This window comes from Ranitomeya imitator, chromosome 2 (assembly GCF_032444005.1).
Source record: "Ranitomeya imitator isolate aRanImi1 chromosome 2, aRanImi1.pri, whole genome shotgun sequence".
NCBI classification, from domain to species: domain Eukaryota; kingdom Metazoa; phylum Chordata; class Amphibia; order Anura; family Dendrobatidae; genus Ranitomeya; species Ranitomeya imitator.
In genome coordinates this window covers 302,882,435-302,901,771 of record NC_091283.1, presented here as the reverse complement: position 1 = coordinate 302,901,771, position 19,337 = coordinate 302,882,435, and the positions used below count along the sequence as shown (strand labels likewise).

The 19,337-nt window shown below is 41.9% G+C and overlaps 1 protein-coding gene across 1 annotated transcript; it reads right to left on the bottom strand.

Moving 5' to 3' along the window:
* Nucleotides 1-2,254: 2,254 nt before the first annotated feature.
* On the bottom strand, nucleotides 2,255-16,470 carry LOC138666959 (oocyte zinc finger protein XlCOF22-like). The gene is made up of 6 exons (XM_069755165.1): nucleotides 16,325-16,470; nucleotides 16,016-16,195; nucleotides 15,810-15,933; nucleotides 15,629-15,726; nucleotides 15,349-15,439; nucleotides 2,255-4,182 (listed from the first exon to the last, which is right to left on the bottom strand). Exons 1-6 carry the CDS (start codon nucleotides 16,400-16,402, stop codon nucleotides 2,933-2,935), a joined length of 1,821 nt encoding a protein of 606 aa, XP_069611266.1. The 5' UTR covers nucleotides 16,403-16,470; the 3' UTR covers nucleotides 2,255-2,932.
* Nucleotides 16,471-19,337: the final 2,867 nt, after the last annotated feature.

Below are 19,337 nucleotides of genomic sequence, written 5' to 3'. Positions count from 1 at the left end.
AGGGGGGGGGGGAGCGTTTATACCGTTCCACGTTTGGTAAAATTGATAAAGCAGTTTTATTCTTCGGATCAGTATGATTACAGCGATACCTCTTTTTTTTTTTTATTTAAATAGATTTTTATTGAAAGTAAACATGAACATTACATTTTATGCATTTTCCAGTATATTACAAAGTTTCTTCATTTTCCAAACCCCCAACAATCCCAACAATCCCCAAACTTCCCCCTGCCATGACAGCTCCTTCCCAATTATACTTTTGTTACCAGTATTGATGGCTCTTTGAGCCGCTTGACTCACTTATGACCGCTTATTCCTCTAGCAATCTCCTCCCTTCAAAGGCCCTCATTCTCCCATTTCCCATACCTACTCATCCCAGCTCTAGCCACGGAGACCACATTTTGTCAAACATTTCTGTTTTCCCACGTCTTTTGTAGACCCCCTTTTCCAGATTGAGACCATGTTTAACATATTTCAGGAATTCACCCCTTGTAGGCGGCTCCTCCTTGATCCAGTTCCTTGCTATCACCTTCCTAGCCATATATAATAGCCTAGCTATTGCTATCTTCCAGGTGTTATCCACTCTAATTTCCTCCACATATCCCAGTAGGCACACCATCGGATCTCTCGGCACTCTGCATTTATACGCCCCTTCCACACGGCTCAGTACCACCAGCCAAAAAGCAACCAGTCTTGGACATGTCCACATCATGTGGTATATTCCTGCATTCTCAGTCCTGCATCTTGGGCATTCAGAGTCAGCACGCAACCTCGCTCTGTGCAGCACTTCCGGTGATTTATAGACTGTGCAGGATGTACAGCTGCGATAGTCTATACGGCTCACTTAGTGACACCCGTGGAACCCACTCCAGCACCGACTACCAGGTTTCATTCTCCATTGGGCCTAAATCTCTTTCCCATTTAGCTCTCGCTTTTAGAGGGAAATCCAGCAAATATGCATGCAGGAGGTCCTTATAAAGGGTGGAAATGACTCCCCTTGTAGACCCTTCCCCACACACATATTCCAGAACTATGTCCTCTTGGATCTCAATACCATCGCCCTTGTTTTGAGCTTTAAAAGCATGTTTCATCTGGGCATATTGATACTCCCCAGTCGGTCTCAATCCAAACTCCCCCTGCAGCTGCGAAAAGGACTTTAAGACTCGTTGTTGAATTATCTGAGCAACCAAATGGATTCCTTTGGCCTGCCACTCTGTCAGCACTCCAAGAGCCGCAAACTCAACCAAATTGTTATTAAGCCATATTGGTGTAAATTTGGTCAGTCCCGTAACCCCCCGAATCTGTCGCAGTCTGGTCCATAATTTATGTATCAAAAACATAGTGGGATACAATTTCCCCAATACGCCCAAGGAGCCATCCTCCAGACACTGCACCACCGGTCGTCGGTTTGTCACCCCTTCCATCAAGTGTTGTACCGCACTGGAGGACGCCTCCCGCGCCCAGCCCTTCAAATGCTGACTCTGGGCTGCAAGAAAATATAACTCATGGTTGGGCAAAGCCAACCATCCATCTTCCTTGGGTCGCTGAAGCGTCTCCAGGCCAATACGTGGGTACTGCCTCCCCCATATCAGGCTTCTAAAAAGAGCATTAATCTGCCGGAACTTCCCACGTGGAATCCAAACTGGCGCGTTATGTAGGACGTAGAGTATTTTGGGCATCAGAACCATTTTAATAAGATTAACCCTACCCACCACCGATAGGTGTAATTTATTCCACGCATCTACTTTTGCCTTAAGGACGCCCATGAGAGGAGTCAAATTCCTATACAAAAACTCTGTAACTGGCATCGAAGCGATACCTCATTTATATAATTTTTTTATGTTTTGGTGCTTTTATACGATAAAAACTATTTTATAGAAAAAATAATTATTTTTGCATCACTTTATTCTGAGGACTATAACCTTTTTATTTTTTCTTTGATTACGCTGCATGGCGGCTCGTTTTTTGCGGGACAAGATGACTTTTCAGCGGTAACATGATTATTTATATCCGTCTTTTTGATTGCGTGTTATTCCACTTTTTGTTCGGCAGTATGATAATAAAGCGTTGTTGTTTTTTTTGCCTCGTTTTTTTTTACCGCTTTCACTGAAGGAGTTAACAAGCGGGACAGTTTTATAGGTGGGGTCGTTACGGATGCGGCGATACTAAATATGTGTACTTTTATTTTTATTTTTTTAGATAAAGGAATGTATTTATGGGAAGAATATTTTTTTTCTTTTAATTTATTTAGGATTTTTTTTTTTTTACTTTATAACATTGCCCCAGGGGGGGAGGGCATCATGTTTTAGGGTCAGATAGCTGATCTGACACTTTGCAGAGCACTGTGTCAGGTCAGCGATCTGACATGCAGGGCTGCAGGCTTACCAGCGCTTGCTCTGAGCAGGCGCTGGTAAGCCACCTCCCTGCAGGACCCGGATGTAGCCCCGCAGCCATTTTGGATCTGGGACCTGCAGGGAGGAGATGCTCGGTATAAGGTGAACACATCGCCTTGTACCGATGGTCTTAGGGAAGCATGCAGAGAGCCCCCTCCCTGCACGATGCTTCCCTATACCGATGGAACACTGCGATCATCTTTGATCGCAGTGTGCCGGGGGTTAATGTGCCGGGGGTGGTCCATGACCACTCCTGGCACTTAGTGCCGGTTGTCAGCTGCGATAGTCAGCTGACACCCGGCCGCGATTGGCTACGCTCCCCCCGTGAGCGCTGCCGATCGCTATGACGTACTATCCCATCCCTGGGAATTAAGTCCCAGGTCACTTTGACGGGATAATATGTCATATGGGATTAAGAGGTTAAGAAAATGCAATTATTGGTTAAAACATTTCCAACATTCTGAAAATGGAAAAGGCTTCTCCCCTGTGCGACTGCACTGATGTTTATTTAGAGTTAATTTCTGTGTAAAATATTTTCCACATTATTCACATGAAAGAGGCTTCTCCCCTCTGTGAATTCTTTTGTGACTAACAAAATCTGATTTCTGTTTAAAACATTTCCCACATTCTGAACATGAAAAAGGCTTCTCCCCTGTGTGAGTTTTCTGGTGACTAAGAAGATTTGATTTATTCACAAAACATTTCCCACATTCTAAACATGAAAAAGGCTTCTCCCCTGTGTGAGTTTTCTGGTGCGTAACCAAGGCTGATTTCTGTTTAAAACATTTCCCACATTCTGAACAGGAAAAAGGCTTCTCCCCTGTGTGGGTTCTCTGGTGCATAACCAAGGTTGATTTCTGATTAAAACATTTCCCACATTCTGAACAGGAAAAAGGCTTCTCCCCTGTGTGAATTCTCTGGTGCGCAACAAGAATACAATTATGGTTAAAATATTTCCCACATTCTGAACAAGAAAAATACTTCACGCCTGTGTGACTTCTCCGGTGTTTAATCAAATTTGTTTTCTGGTTAAAACACTTCCCGCATTCTGAGCAGGAGAAAGGTTTCTCCCCTGTGTGAGTTCTATGGTGATGAACCAATTCTGTTTTTTGGTTAAAAAATTTCCCACATTCTGAACATGAATAAGACTTCTCCCCTGTGTGGATTCTCTGGTGCCTAACCAAATCTGATTGTCGGTTAAAACATTTCCCACATTCTGAACAGCAAAAACGCTTCTCCCCTGTGTGAGTTCTATGGTGCACAACCAAATCTGCTTTTCGGTTAAAACATTTCCCACATTCTGAACAGCAAAAAGGCTTCTCCCCTGTATGAGTTCTAAGGTGCACAACAAAATCTGATTTTCGGTTAATACATTTCCCACATTCTGAACAGCAAAAACGCTTCTCCCCAGTGTGAGTTCTATGGTGCACAACCAAATCTGATTTCTCGTTAAAACATTTCCCACATTCTGAACAGGAAAAAGTCTTCTCCCCTGTGTGGGTTCTTTGTTTTATGGTATTTCCATATTCTGAATGTGAAAATGACTTCTTTTCTTTAGGAGCAGATTGTGTTTTAATGCTTATTTTGTGTCTTTCATTTTCCTTTGTAGTCAGTAATAAATCAGAAGACAGGACCTGTTTCAAAGGATCAGATGACAGATCTTTGCAATGAAGGGATGATGGTATGTCTGAAGTGTTGGCATTCAATTCAGTTGCATCCTGTGGGATTTCGAGATCATCTGATTTAAAAATTGAAGATGTCAGCTGTCCCTCTGATCTCCGGGTACAGTCAGCTGTTAAGAAAAAAACAATTATTTTTAAATAAAATATCCTTGAATTTTATATTTTTGAACATATCTACTTAAACTGTCTATAAAAATGGCAAGCTATGTAAAAACTGTAATTATTTACCAAGTCAATGACAGTTCACAGTCTAATAGAAAACCTTATAAGATGAATCAGTAGTGCGTGGTGTTCAACTGTTTGTTCATTGTGCCTCCCAAAAATTGAATCAAAAGAAACAAAATCAATGTTATGTAGGCGAAAATAATATCAATTCTCATCTCACAAAAAACAAGTCCCCACTCAGGTCCACCCTCTGTCAATGGAAAAACAGAGGTTCCCACACTATTAGTGGCTCAAAGGCTGTTGAAAAGCAACAGGGTTTCTATAAACCAATTCAGCAAAATCTGCTCTCACTTCTGAGTCTTGAAGTGTGCAAAAACAAAATTTAGGATCCCTGTGTTTAGCATTATAGTGAGCACAATCTTGGCACTAAGTGTTGGGTAATAAAATGGCAAATGTGTCATTTTCACTCTCCAAATTCCACTGCATGTTAATTTCTGGAAAGTGGCTGTGGAATAAAAATATTCAGTCCTCCTACACACGTGGTCAAAATTGTGGTTATCCCTCGTTTAATGACAGAAAATCCCACAACAGTCACAAAAATAACTTGAATCTGACAAAAGTAATAATAAATAATCTATGAAAATGAACAAATGAACATCAGACATTGCTTTTCAACCATGCTTCCACAGAATTAAAAAAAAAAATAAAACTCATGAAATAGGCCTGGACAGAAATGATGGTATTCCTGAAAATGTGACAAAAGGGACATGTTAAATCAAGGTGTGTCCACTAATTAGCATCACAGGCGTCTACAATCTTTTTTATTTATTATTACTTTTGTTAGAGTCAAGTTATTTCTGTGACCATTGTGTGTTTTTCTGTCATTAAATGAGGGGTACCAACAATTTTGACCACGTGTGTACGATTATAACCCTCAGTGAATTAATTTATAAAATGGAATCACTTTATGGGGATTTCGACTATTCTGGTTTTCTGTCCTTTAGTTATATTAGGGCTAGGGTTGATCGCATAGCTTTGCAAAACTCCTTATCTTAATAGCTATAGCGCTTACTGAATAGTTGCCTCGGGAACATTGTTACATGGAGCGCTCCGATAATCATCTGTTCAGCGCTGCAGCTGCCTGTGTTGTGGCTGTGTGTCAGTCAGAACACATACATACAGAGCCTGTGCCTGTTTTTGGGCTATCCATGCATGTGTTGTGACTGTCACACAGCCACGACACATGCAGCAGTGACGCCATCACACAGCCACGACAAATGCAGCAGCGACACCGAACAGCTCATTATTATGAGCACTACAGGTATCCAGGTTACCGAGGCAGCTATTCAGGAAGCGCTATAGCTATTCAGATAAGCACTTACCCGAATTTGATCAACCCTAATTAGGGCTTCTGCATATGGTGTGTCGAATCTCCTCTGGGATCTGTTCCTGCTGTCCAGCTGGAGTAATCTGCTCCCTACTTCAGCCATTTGGAAAGTACCACACCCTACTAAAGCTCAAAGCATATGACAGGAATCTGCCAGAAACAGCGTTGTTCTCCTCTGGTTCAGTCCTCTGTGCTCACCTTGTGGCTTGTGTATTTGTTTCCTGTTGTGAACGTGGCCCATTTACTCACTACTCTTGTGTCTTCTGATTCTATCCTTCTGGTTCTGACCCAGCTACCTGACTATTCTTCTTGCCATCTAACACCACAGAATAGCAGGTAACACCGTGGTCCAAGCCTAGGGGTCCCAGTGTAAGTCAAGATACATGTAAGGGTGTTAAAGGGCAATGAGCAAGGCAATCCTTGGGATATGGAAAGCAGAGAAGCTAGTTCCAAGCATGTTCATGGTGGATATCTTTTGAGCTGCCAAGTGACCCAATACATTGTGTCTGCAATCTATTCTAGCTAGATCTACATTCAAATAGCTACATGGTGCTCCTTCCATTCTGAACACTGCCATGTGCCCAGACAGTACAATCGTATGTAGGGTATTGTGCAAAGTTCGAAAATAATTTGTAAGATCCATTTGTTTTCTATTACACTGGTCTACAAAAAAAAAATTCTGGCAAGGACTTTTAGAACAGTTTTAGACTAATTTGAGGGTGCTGAATTCAAATCTGATCATATAATTTCTCTATCACATCACGTTTTTGCGCTATAGGTATATAGCCCATTTTCATGAATTCCATGATAAATATAAGTAGTGTATGAAAAGTGCTGGTTTATACGGTTCACTAAGGTAAATTTAGTTTTCATTTAGTCTCCCAATAAATGTGAGAATATCTTTGTTTTCTTTGACCATGCATAATTACCATTTGTTATGATAACACCCTTGTTTTCTGTGCTACTGGAACAGTAGAGCTACAGCAGAGCATTGGGTGAAAACTGAATGGCCTCAGCGACAGAGTTTGGCATCTGGCGATAAAAATGTCATCCATGATCCTCTAGTGGATAGGAAGGACATTGTCTTTCCTCCCTTACACATAAAACTTGGATTGATGAAGCAGTTCGTCAAAGCTCTCAATCACAGTGGAGAATACTTTAACTATATATGCTCAACTTTTCCTGGTCTTAGTGAAGAGAAGAAAAAGGCTGGAATATTTGATGGACCTCAAATAAGAAGACTTATGAGAGACCGAAATGTTATCACATCAATGAATGAGACAGAAGAAAGAGCTTGGAATGCATTTTGTAATGTGGTGCAGAATTTTCTAGGGAATAAGAAAGCAGACAACTATGAAGAGATTGTGGAAGAGCTACTAATGAGTCTGCGAAATCTTGGATGTAGAATGAGTATCAAGATTCACTATTTACACAGCCATTTGGACTTTTTTTCTAGAGAACCTTGGGATGTGAGCGAGGAACAAGGGGAGCGTTTTCATCAGGACATTAAAACAATGGAAGAACGGTATCAAGGCAGATGGGACTCTCATATGATGGCTGACTATTGCTGGAGCTTGATGAGAGACAACCCAGAAGCTGCACATCACAGATCTGCCAAGAAAAGAAAGTTCAAATAACTGACATTTGTCATTCATCTGTGTGCCATATATGTGTTTTTATATTTTGTAGTTTAATTTGATTAATTTGATTTGCTGTACATAGACTTTGTAATCTTTGTTATTCCTTGATTAAAAATATACAAAATGTAGTACTGAAAATCATGTGTTTTTATCATAAAACATTAGGAGTAACTTTCATCATAAATTGAAAATATCTCGACATCCTGATGTGATAGCCAAAAATGGAGTTCATATTCGTAATCAGCAGCCAGAATTTACTTAAAATATGTTTTAAAACCTTTTGCCAGAAAAATTGCGTTGATCAGTGTTATCCTTTGTGAATACCGTAATTCCAAAGTTATCACTACATAACGTGACAAGTCAGATATGAAAAAAGTTTAGGACCTGGTATAAGAGAGATGCCGTAACGGGGCTACCAGATACACATAAAATTGGCCATTTTTATGCGCTAAAAGCTCTCATTTTTCATATTTCTAGTGCAGTAATGCAGTTCAAATTTCGTTTTTCAAGTTTGTATGTTCTAGCGCTGCAGTGTGCTGCCTTATTTACTGAACTATATACGAGTTGGCGACTCTAGGTTCAGCACCTGTTCACACTGAGTCTATGTTTGGATGTGCCGGTCAGGTTTTTGAAATGTATTCTTTAGCCTTCTGATCATGCACTCCGCCTCCTAGCTTCAGGTGTTTTAATTACAGCAGGTCCAATACCCCTCCACAGAGAGAGAGAATTTTAGTCTAGTAAGAGGTTTTCACATGTACCCATTCAGATGGAGACGTTTATTCTCAGCGAGCTAAGGCAAGTTTAGGACCTGGTATAAGAGAGATGCCGTAACCAGGGCCGGTTTTAGACAAAGTGGGGCCCTAGGCAAAAAATTAAAGTGGGGGCCCCAAATGATAACATTGCAGTGTGGCCCCCATATTTAGGGGCCTTATATCGGCCAATGGGTCTGCCACTATTAGCTGTATGCAGGGTCACTGCTGGCACTTTGAAAAGCAGCTTTTGGCCATGTTCATAGGCAGAATTTTTGCAGCTTTTCTTCTGCAAATAATACGTTTACAGTAGTTTACAACACAAGCAAAAACTGAGATTTTCAGAAATCTCATGCACACCCTTTTATTTTCCGTTGACTGAATTTCACAACTGCGTCTCTCCAGACCCCAGCATGTCAATTTATCTTGCGCAGACGCGAGTCTCCGCAAGAGAAATCTCACCCCTGCAATGTATAGGACGCAGGGATTCCACACGGTTCAATGAACACACGCAGAATCACCAGTGTTCAAAAGATGGCAGCACTTTGGACGCACCACATGTCCGCTGCATCCAAAGGGCTGCCATTTCCGGATCCTCTGCACATACCCTAAAAAATGAGTGTTTTGAAAGCAGTGTTTTTACTGCCAAGAGAGCAGGCTTTGGCTGCAAAAAAAAAAAAAAATGCACCAAAAACGCTGATTCCTATGCACACCTGTACTATATATGTGTATGGTTTATCCTTATTATTTCACGTGGGAAATCATTTATTTGTATATAATAAATGCCCTGATTCAGCAGACAATATTCCTGTCTTGTGTCATGCAGACAGTAGTGACAGGACATCGCCCTATCAGATTACAAGCAATGATTTAGTGACTGGTCAGAGAGCCCATGCTGATCCCTGCTGTATGTGACTGTGAAACCTGATCCTACAGCAATCATCACAGAGCTCCTGACCACATGAGTAAATCACAGCACTGAGGGGGTCTCAAGGGGGGTTTGGGAGACACGTTCTGGGACTGCTGCTTCACTGCTGTACACCCTCTGGGCACTTCATACGGGGGGGCTGCAGAGGCAGGGGCCCCTTTTCTAGGTGGGGGCCCCAGGCGACTGCCTGGTCTGCCTGTGCCAAACGCCGGCCCTGGCCGTAACGGGGCTACCAGGTACACATAAAATTGGCCATTTTTATGCGCTAAAAGCTCTCATTTTTCATATTTCTAGTGCAGTAATGCAGTTCAAATTTCATTTTTCAAGTTTGTATGTTCTAGCGCTGCAGTGTGCTGCCTTATTTACTTAACTATATACGAGTTGGCAAATCTAGGTTCAGCACCTGCTCACACTGAGTCTATGTTTGGATGTGCCGGTCAGGTTTTTGAAAGATATGAAAAATGGGGCCTGAATAGGAACACAAAACTGGCTGCAGCAAGAGGTTAAATCAGAGTATTTTTGACACCGACTACTGTAATCGAAAACTGTGACTACAGACAATAACACATTTACTGAAATGATCAACCTCAACAGCCCTCATCAGTAATAAATGAGTAGCTAGTGGTGAAACCTCTGTGGTGTAATTAGAGTATGGGTCTCAGTGACTTCACAATCTAAACTATCCTAAGGGCCAATATTTTGTCAGATAAGTATCAAGAAGAAATATTGCACATTTAAAAAGAACTGTGTATAATAGTGCAGAGCTGAGATATCTTAACCCCTTTACCCCCAAAGGTGGTTTGCACGTTAATGACCGGGCCAATTTTTACAATTCTGACCACTGTCCCTTTATGAGGTTATAACTCTGGAACGCTTCAACGGATCCTGTTGATTCTGACAATGTTTTCTCGCAACATATTGTACTTCATGATATTGGTAAAATTTCTTTGATATTACCTGCTTTTATTTGTGAAAAAAACAGAAATTTGGCAAAAATTTTGAAAATTTCGCAATTTTACAACTTTGAATTTTTATGCAATTAAATCACAGAGATATGTCACACAAAATACTTAATAAGTAACATTTCCCACATGTCTAATTTACATCAGCACAATTTTGGAACCAAAATTTTTTTTTTTAGGGAGTTATAAGGGTTAAAAGTTGACCAGCAATTTCTCATTTTTACAACACCATTTTTTTTTAGGGACCACATCTCATTTGAAGTCATTTTGAGGGGTCTATATGATAGAAAATAACCAAGTGTGACACCATTCTAAAAACTGCACCCCTTAAGGTGCTCAAAACCACATTCAAGAAGTTTATTAACCCTTCAGGTGTTTCACAGGAATTTTTGGAATGTTTAAATAAAAATGAACATTTAACTTTTTTTCACAAAAAATTTATATCACCTCCAATTTGTTTTATTTTACCAAGGGTAACAGGAGAAAATGGACCCCGAAAGTTGTTGTACAATTTGTCCTGAGTACGCCGATACCCCATATATGGGGGTAAACCACTGTTTGGGTGCATGACAGAGCTCGGAAGCGAAGGAGGGCAATTTGACTTTCAATGCAAAATTGACAGGAATTGAGATGGGACGCCATGTTGTGTTTGGAGAGCCACTGATGTGCCTAAACATTGAAACCCCCCACAAGTGACACCACTTTGGAAAGTAGACCCCCTAAGGAACTTATCTAGAGGTATGGTGAGCACTTTGACCCACCAAGTGCTTCACAGAAGTTTATAATGCAGAACCTTAAAAATAAAAAATCATATTTTTTCACAAAAATCATCTTATCGCCCCCAATTTTTTATTTTCCCAAGGGTAAGAGAAGAAATTGGACCCCATAAGTTGTTGTACAATTTGTCCTGAGTACGCGGATACCCCATATGTGGGGGGGAACCACCGTTTGGGCGCATGGGAGGGCTCGGAAGGGAAGGAGCATCATTTGGAATGCAGACTTAGATGGAATGGTCTGCAGGCATCACATTGTGTTTGCAGAGCCCCTAATGTACCTAAACAGTAGAAACCCCCCACAAGTGACACCATTTTGGAAAGTAGACCCCATAAGGAACTCATCTAGATGTGTTGTGAGAGCTTTGAGCCCCCAAGTGTTTCACTACAGTTTATAACGCAGAGCCGTGCAAATAAAAATATTTTTTTTTCCACAAAAATTATTTCTTAGCCCCCAGTTTTGTATTTTTCCAAGGGTAACAGAAGAAATTGGACCCTAAATGTTGTTGTCCAATTTGTCCTGAGTACGCTGATACCCCATATGTTGGGGTAAACCCCTGTTTGGGCACACGGGAGGGCTCGGAAGGGAAGGAGCACTGTTTTACTTTTTCAACGCAGAATTGGCTGGAATAGAGATCGGACGCCATGTCGCGTTTGGAGAGCCCCTGATGTGCCTGGAAACCCCCCAATTGTAACTGAAACCCTAATGCAAACACACCCCTAACCCTAGTCCCAACGGTAACCCTAACCACACCTCTAACCCAGACAAACCCGTAAGCCTAAACCCAACCCTATTCCCAACCGTAAATGTAATCCAATCCCTAACCCTAACTTTAGCCCCAACCCTAACTGGAGCCTTAACTCTAGCCCTAACCCTAAGCCCAACCCTAGCCCTAACCCTAGCCCTAACCCTAACGGGAAAATGGAAATAAATACATTTTTTTTATTTTTTTTATTTTTCCCTAACTAAGGGGGTGATGAAGGGGGGTTTGATTTACTTTTATAGCGGGTTATTTAGCGGATTTTTATGATTGACAGCCGTCACACACTGAAAGACGCTTTTTATTGCATAAAATATTTTTTGCATTACTACATTTTGAGAGCTATAATTCTTTCATATTTGAGTCCACAGAGTCATGTGAGGTCTTGTTTTTTGCGGGACGAGTTGACGTTTTTATTGGTAACATTTTCAGGCACGTGACATTTTTTGATCGCTTTTTATTCCGATTTTTGTGAGACAGAATGACCGAAAACCAGCTATTCATGAACTTCATTTGGGGGAGGCGTTTATACCGTTCCGCGTTTGTTAAAATTGATAAAGCAGTTTTATTCTTCGGGTCAGTACGATTACAGCGACACCTCATTTATATCTTTTTTTATGTTTTGGCGCTTTTATACGATAAAAACTATTTTATAGAAAAAAATAATTATTTTTGCATCGCTTTATTCTGAGGACTATAACTTTTTTTATTTTTTCGCTGATGTTGCTGTATGGCAGCTCGTTTTTTGTGGGACAAGATGACGTTTTCAGCGGTACCATGGCTATTTATATTCGTCTTTTTTATCGCGTGTTATTCCACTTTTTGTTTGGCGGTATGAGAATAAAGGGTTGTTTTTTGCCTCGTTTTTTTCTTTTTTTTACTGTGTTCACTGAAGGGGTTAACTAGTGATATAGTTTTATAGGTGGGGTCGTTACGGACGCGGCGATACTAAATATGTGTACTTTTATTGTTTTTTTTTTATTTAGATAAAGAAATGTATTTATAGGAACAATATTATTTTTTCTTCTTGGGAATTTTTTTGGAATTTTTTTTTTTTTTTTTTTTACACATTGGAATATTTTTTTTTTTACACTATAACATTGCCCCAGGGGGGGCATCATGTTATAGTATAAGATCGCTGATCTGACACTTTGCTGTGCAGTGTGTCAGATCGGCGATCTGAGATGCACAGCTGCAGGCTTCACTGTGCCTGCTCTGAGCAGGCGTTGTGAAGCCACCTCCCTCCCTGCAGGACCCGGATGCCGCGGCCATCTTGGATCCGGGCCTGCAGCGAGGAAGGAGAGGTAAGAGACCCTCGCAGCAACGCGATCACATCGCGTTGCTGCGGGGGTCTCAGGGAAGCCCACAGGGAGCCCCCTCCATGCGCGATGCTTCCCTATACCGCCGGCACACCGCGATCATGTTAGATCGTGGTGTGCCGGGGGGGTTAATGTGCCGGGGGCGGTCCGTGACGGCTTCTGGCACATAGCGCCGGATGTCAGCTGCGATAGGCAGCTGACACCCGGCCGCGCTTCCCCTGTGAACGCGGCCGATCACTATGACGTACTATCCCGTCGAGGGTCAGATAGGCCCAGGGCACCTCGACGGGATAGTAAGTCTAAGGTCAGAGAGGGGTTAAAGTGAACCTGTCAGCAGGATTGGGCACAGTAATCTACAGACACTGTCAGGTGGGTGCCGTTATACTGATTACATTGACACCTGGTGATGAAATGCGTCTTGTGGTTGTTGTTTAATCTGTATTTGTAGCTTTCAGTTAATGAGATTCTCGTGCTCCGGGGTGGGGCTGTGGGTGGGGCTTTATGGGGTGCTCTGATTACATATGCATCTGTATTGGCTTATGGTTTTTCTCATTAATGAGATTCTCGTGCTCTAGGGCGGGGCTGTGGGTGGGGCTTTATGTGGTGCTCTGATTTCATGTTCATTTGTATTGGCTTATGGCAGGTCACTGATCCCTCAGTGACCTGCCCCCCATTTTTACATAATGCATATAATAGTGCTGGTATTATTGTTGATAATGCCTATAATATTGTGGCTATTGTGAGGCTTAGAAAATAAATTACATCCAGCAAAATGTCAACGGCGATGGCGGCGCCTGTGCAGTACCGTCGGTGACATTTTGCTGGATGTAAAAAAAATTTCTAAGCCTCACAATAGCCACAATATTATAGGCATGATCAACAATAATATCAACACTATTATATGTATATGAGAATTCAAACTACTGAAGATGTTCAATTCTTTGACACCAGGACTCAATTTAAAGGTACCTTCACACTAAACGACGCTGCAGTGATCCAGACAATGATCCGGATCGCTGCAGCGTCGCTGTTTGGTCGCTGGAGAGCTGTCACACAGACAGCTCTCCAGCGACCAACGATGCCGGTAACCAGGGTAAACATCGGGTTACTAAGCGCAGGGCCGCGCTTAGTAAACCGATGTTTACCCTGGTTACCATCCTAAAAGTAAAAAAAACAAACGCTTCATACTTACCTTCCGCTGTCTGTCCCCGGCGCTGTGCTCTCCTGCACTCACTGTGAGCACAGCGGCCGGAAAGCACAGCGGTGACGTCACCGCTCTGCTTTCCGACCGCTGTGCTCACAGCCAGTACAGAGAAGCACAGCGCCGGGGACAGACAGCGGAAGGTAAGTATGAAGCGTTTGTTTTTTTTACTTTTAGGATGGTAACCAGGGTAAACATCGGTTTACTAAGCGCGGCCCTGCGCTTAGTAACCCGATGTTTACCCTGGTTACCGGCATCGTTGGTCGCTGGAGAGCTGTCTGTGTGACAGCTCTCCAGCGACCAAACAGCGACGCTGCAGCGATCCGGATCATTGTCTGGATCGCTGCAGCGTCGTTTAGTGTGAAGGTACCTTTAAATTGAGTCCTGGTGTCAAAGAATTGAACATCTTCAGTAGTTTGAATTCTCATATTTTTCTTTCTCTGTCATCCTTAAAATGACCTTTTAGTATTAAGACTTTTAAGTCTGTCATACTGTGTCCAGGTCCAGAGAAATATTTTCCCACAGGCGTCTCCCCAATATGAGCCAAGCACAAAACAGCTTGATAGGGCTCAGTTCTGTAGCGATATTGAGGAATTCTTACACAGATTGCTACTCAAAGATTTCTTTCATAACAGATATCACATCACAAGACAATGTGAACGACGCAGCAAAAAAGAAAAAGAGGACAAACTGGACCCCGCAACCTGGCCACAACCAAACTCTGGATCACTACATTGACTGTTTCCGTAAAAAAGTTAAATCTGACATTTTGGACACCATAAAGTGCCGTAAAATATCACTATGGAGGAAAGAAAAGCCATACAATCCTTAAAAGTCAATAACAATATCATTATCAAACCAGCAGACAAAGGAGGAGCTGTAGTCATAATGATCACGACAGATTACATCCAGGAAGCAAACAGACAACTCTTGGATATAAAATACTACACTCCACTTCAGGGAGATCCGACCAAAAAATACACAGAGGAACTAACACATATCATCAATGGATTTGATTCTACTTCATCCTCAATGCTGGAATTAACACCAGACAATCCCCATGATGGTTCTTGCTTTTTTTTTTACCACTGTGGTTATTGACTTTTTGCACCTCTCCTGTGCCGTTATTCGTTTGTATTCTTATACATACTCCATACCTATTAGATCTTCAAGTGGCACATGTTGTCAGCACAATGCACTTTTTGAGCATACCTACAACTATCATTATGTTTTTGCCTTGGGTTTTATTGCCTGTTTTTACTGTGTAAAAACAGTGCCTTCCTTGCTCGGTTGACCACTGTAATTTTCCTGTGATTACCCTTTTGTTATGTTTGTTTCTGTATTTTAATGGTATTTAATAAAGTTTTGTACATTTAGTGATTACTACTCACCTGGGTAGTCACATGTAGGAATCTCCTCTTTACACCACTCATCACCCCTCACATATGTCACTGTAGTATTAATATGGGTCAGATCTTCACTCTAAAACAAAAAGTCATAGATAGATGGAAAAGTCATATCAATGATCAGCTCTAATCCTGCCATCTCCATCGTTCTCATTACAAAAGTATAAAACATATAATACTGGGGGATAAAACAAGACTGAGCACAAGACCTTCATAACATCTACATATCATAGGTGAGATCTCATGACACCTTCTCTCCATCTACCTGATGATCCTGAGGAACATTGGGATCTTCTTGTTTACAGTCCTGTGGAAGAAGAGGACGGGGACATCTCTCTGGTGTTGTCCTCTTACTGGATAGATCTGGAGGAAACACATACAGGGAATGAATTCATTCTTCACATACAGATAATTATAGGCCGTGTGTATTTAGTCCTGTCTATTACCTGGTGACGTGAGGGGTTGGGGAATGTCCATTATGACGTTCTTGTACAGATCTTTGTGTCCTTCTAAATACTCCCATTCCTCCATGGAGAAATAGACGGAGACATCCTGACACCTTATAGGAACCTGACACATACAATGATACCGTCATCCACCGATCCCTTCATAGCGTTACTGTACAATGTCCCAGCATTCCCAGCAGTGTCACCTCTCCAGTCAGCAGCTCAATCATCTTGTAGATGAGTTTTAGGATCTTCTGGTCATTGATGTCCTCATGTATCAGGGGGTGAGGTGGAGGACCCGTGATTGGGCTCAGGGGTCTTCTGCATCCTTCAGACACAGGGTCCTGACAGCGCTCACTAGAGGTCTTCTTCACTACTGTGTAATCCTGGTTATGGAGAGACACATTAATAAATCCCACTACAGACATTTCCAGAGTCCTCACCTCTCCAGTTCTGTCCATCTGTTATTCCCATAGAAGAGAATGATGTAATGTGACGTCATCAGAATCTCTCACCTCTCCAGTAAGCCGGAAGAGGATCTCTAGGGTGAGGTGTAATATCCTCTCTGCCATCTTGTCTCTGTCCATATCCATCTTTGCTGGGTAAATCAGGAAAATGTTCTTATGTAGATCTTCACTGAGAGGATCCGATATTGTAGAGACCTGAATGAGAAGATGAGCCGATGTAATATCATAAAGAATTCTGTGTAATAATACAATTACTGGAGATAATAAGCGAAACATATGAGGAGATTTATTATTTTACAGTATTTAGTTTTCTTCTCTACATCTACTAATAAAACCTATATATTTAGGCCACAGACAACAAGCAGTTTCTTCCTCGGAGTCGGCAGCTGAATACGTTCCTCATAGACTCATCTTCCATAACGCTAATTCTCGTCTCATTTACCGACACTGGAATCGGCATTAGCAATACTGCAGGAGATATTCATTACACGTGACAGGAGAAATTACTACTTCATGGTGAGGACGACATCTTCATCTTCTACTACGGCTCTAGAAACAGATTTGTCCGGAGTCCGTCACTGACTTCATCACCACCGGCCGTCTATATGAAGGTTTCCCGTCTTCCCCGCACTGTAATCTTCTATCACGTTAGATCTCAGCTCTGATTCACACACAGAAGTTTAAGGCTTTTATAAAAGCTTTTTTGTTTGCACAAACACCGTGGACAGAAGTTATCTGATACCAAAGTCTCCATGTACAGTGTTTTATGGGGTTTATTTCTCCCCTTAGGCTTTCCTATATAACACGAAAACACCAGAAAACAAAACAGATATTAACCCCTTCATGATATGCGCCGTACATGTACAGAACATGGCCCCGGAGTCTTCCCGCCTCTCATCGGTGCACGCCGCCGCTTCCGTTCCTATAGATGCTCTGGGTGAAGGACCTGCGATGACGTCGCCGTCTTGTGATTGGTCGCGTGACCGCTTATGTGACGTCATCGAAGGTCCTGCACACACACACCATCTATAGGAACGGACGCCACTGAGGAGATCGGCTGCCGCTGAGGAGATCGGCTGTTTGCAGGTAAGTATAACCATTTTTTTAATTTTTTTATTATTTTTAAACATTCTATCTTTTACTATAAATGCTGCTTAGGCAGCATCTATAGTAAAAAGTTGGTCACACTTGTCAAACACTATGTTTGACAAGTGTGACCAACCTGTCAGTCAGTTTTCCAAGCGATGCTACAGATCGCCTGGAAAACTTTAGCATTCTGCAAGCTAATTTCGCTTGCAAAATGCTAAAAAAAAAAAAAACATGAAAAAAACGGGAAAAAGAAAGCAAAAAAAAAAAATGCGGATTTCTTGCAGAAAATTTCCGGTTTTCTTCAGGAAATTTCTGCAAGAAATCCTGACGTGTGCACATACCCTGAGGCTTTTAAAAAAGCTTTTTTATAAGAACATCAAGACAGGAGTAATTTGATGCAAATATCTCCATGTAAGCTTCCATATATTACATGAACACCAAAAAAAGGTGTGAAAATATTCCAAAAATAATCAAGACAACGGAATGAAGAAAACCAGCACTCACCCATTTTAGAAAATACTTCAGTCCTTTTTAATTTTCATTTGATTCAGGACATTGACAAAACGTGCAACACTGCTAGCAGCGTGGCGGCAGGTTCAGTGATTTAAAAAAAAAAAAGACCTGACAGACAATGAACGTTACAGACTTAACCCCTCTGTGACCTTATACGTACTATCCCGTCCAGGTGCCCTGGGCCTATCTGACCCTGGACGGGATAGTACGTCATAGCGATCGGCAGCGCTCACGGGGGGAGCGCCGCCGATCGCGGCAGGGTGTCAGCTGCTTATCGCAACTGACATCCGGCACAATGTGCCAGGAGCGGTCACGGACCTCACCCGGCACATTAACCCCCGGCACACCGCGATCAAAGATGATCGTGATGTGCCGGCGGTGCAGGGAAGCACCGCGCAGGGAGGGGGCTCCCTGCGTGCTTCCCTGAGCCCCCCGCAGCAACGCGATGTGATCGCGTTGCTGCGAGGGTCTTACCTCCCTCCCTCCCTGCTCCAGGCCCGGATCCAAGATGGCCGCGGATCCGGGTCCTGCAGGGAGGGAGGTGGCTTCACAGAGCCTGCTCAGAGCAGGCACTGTGAAGCCTGCAGTGCTGCATGTCAGATCAGTGATCTGACAGAGTGCTGTGCAAACTGTCAGATCACTGATCTGTGATTTCCCCCCCGGGACAAAGTAAAAAAAGTTAAAAAAATTTTTTTCCAAATGTGTAAAAAAAAATAGAAAAAAATATTCCTAAATAATGAAAAAAAAAAAAAAAATTATTCCCATAAATACATTTCTTCATCTAAATAAAAAAAAAACAAACAATAAAAGTACACATATTTAGTATCGCCGCGTCCGTAACGACCCGACCTATAAAACTGGCCCACTAGTTAACCCCTTCAGTAAACACCGTAAGAAAAAAAAAAAAAAAAACGAGGCAAAAAACAACGCTTTATTATCATACCGCCGAACAAAAAGTGGAATAACACAAATAACCATGGTACCACTGAAAACGTCATCTTGTCCCACAAAAAACGAACCGCCATACAGCATCATCAGCAAAAAAATTAAAAAGTTATAGTCCTGAGAATAAAGCGATGCAAAAATAATTATTTTTTCTGTAAAATAGTTTTTATCGTATAAAAGCGCCAAACCATAAAAAAATGATATAAATGAGGTATCGCTGTAATCGTACTGAACCGAAGAATAAAACTGCTTCATCAATTTTACCAAACGCGGAACGGTATAAACGCCTCCCCCAAAAGAAATTCATGAATAGCTGGTTTTTGGTCATTCTTCCTCACAAAAATCGGAATAAAAAGCGATCAAAAAATGTCACGCGCCCGAAAATGTCACCAATAAAAACGTCAACTCGTCCCGCAAAAAACAAGACCTCACATGACTCTGTGGACCAAAATATGGAAAAATTATAGCTCTCAAAATTTGGTAACGCAAAAAATATTTTTTGCAATAAAAAGCG

Coding starts and splice junctions, on each gene's coding strand:
- LOC138666959 (XM_069755165.1), bottom strand. CDS start 16,402: ATGGATATGGACAGAGACAAGATGGCAGAGAGGATATTACACCTCACC. Junction 15,934..16,015: donor TTGAGCTGCTGACTGGAGAG/GTGACACTGCTG, acceptor TGTATGTGTCAG/GTTCCTATAAGGTGTCAGGA. Junction 4,183..15,348: donor TCCTACATGTGACTACCCAG/GTGAGTAGTAAT, acceptor TTTTCTTAACAG/CTGACTGTACCCGGAGATCA.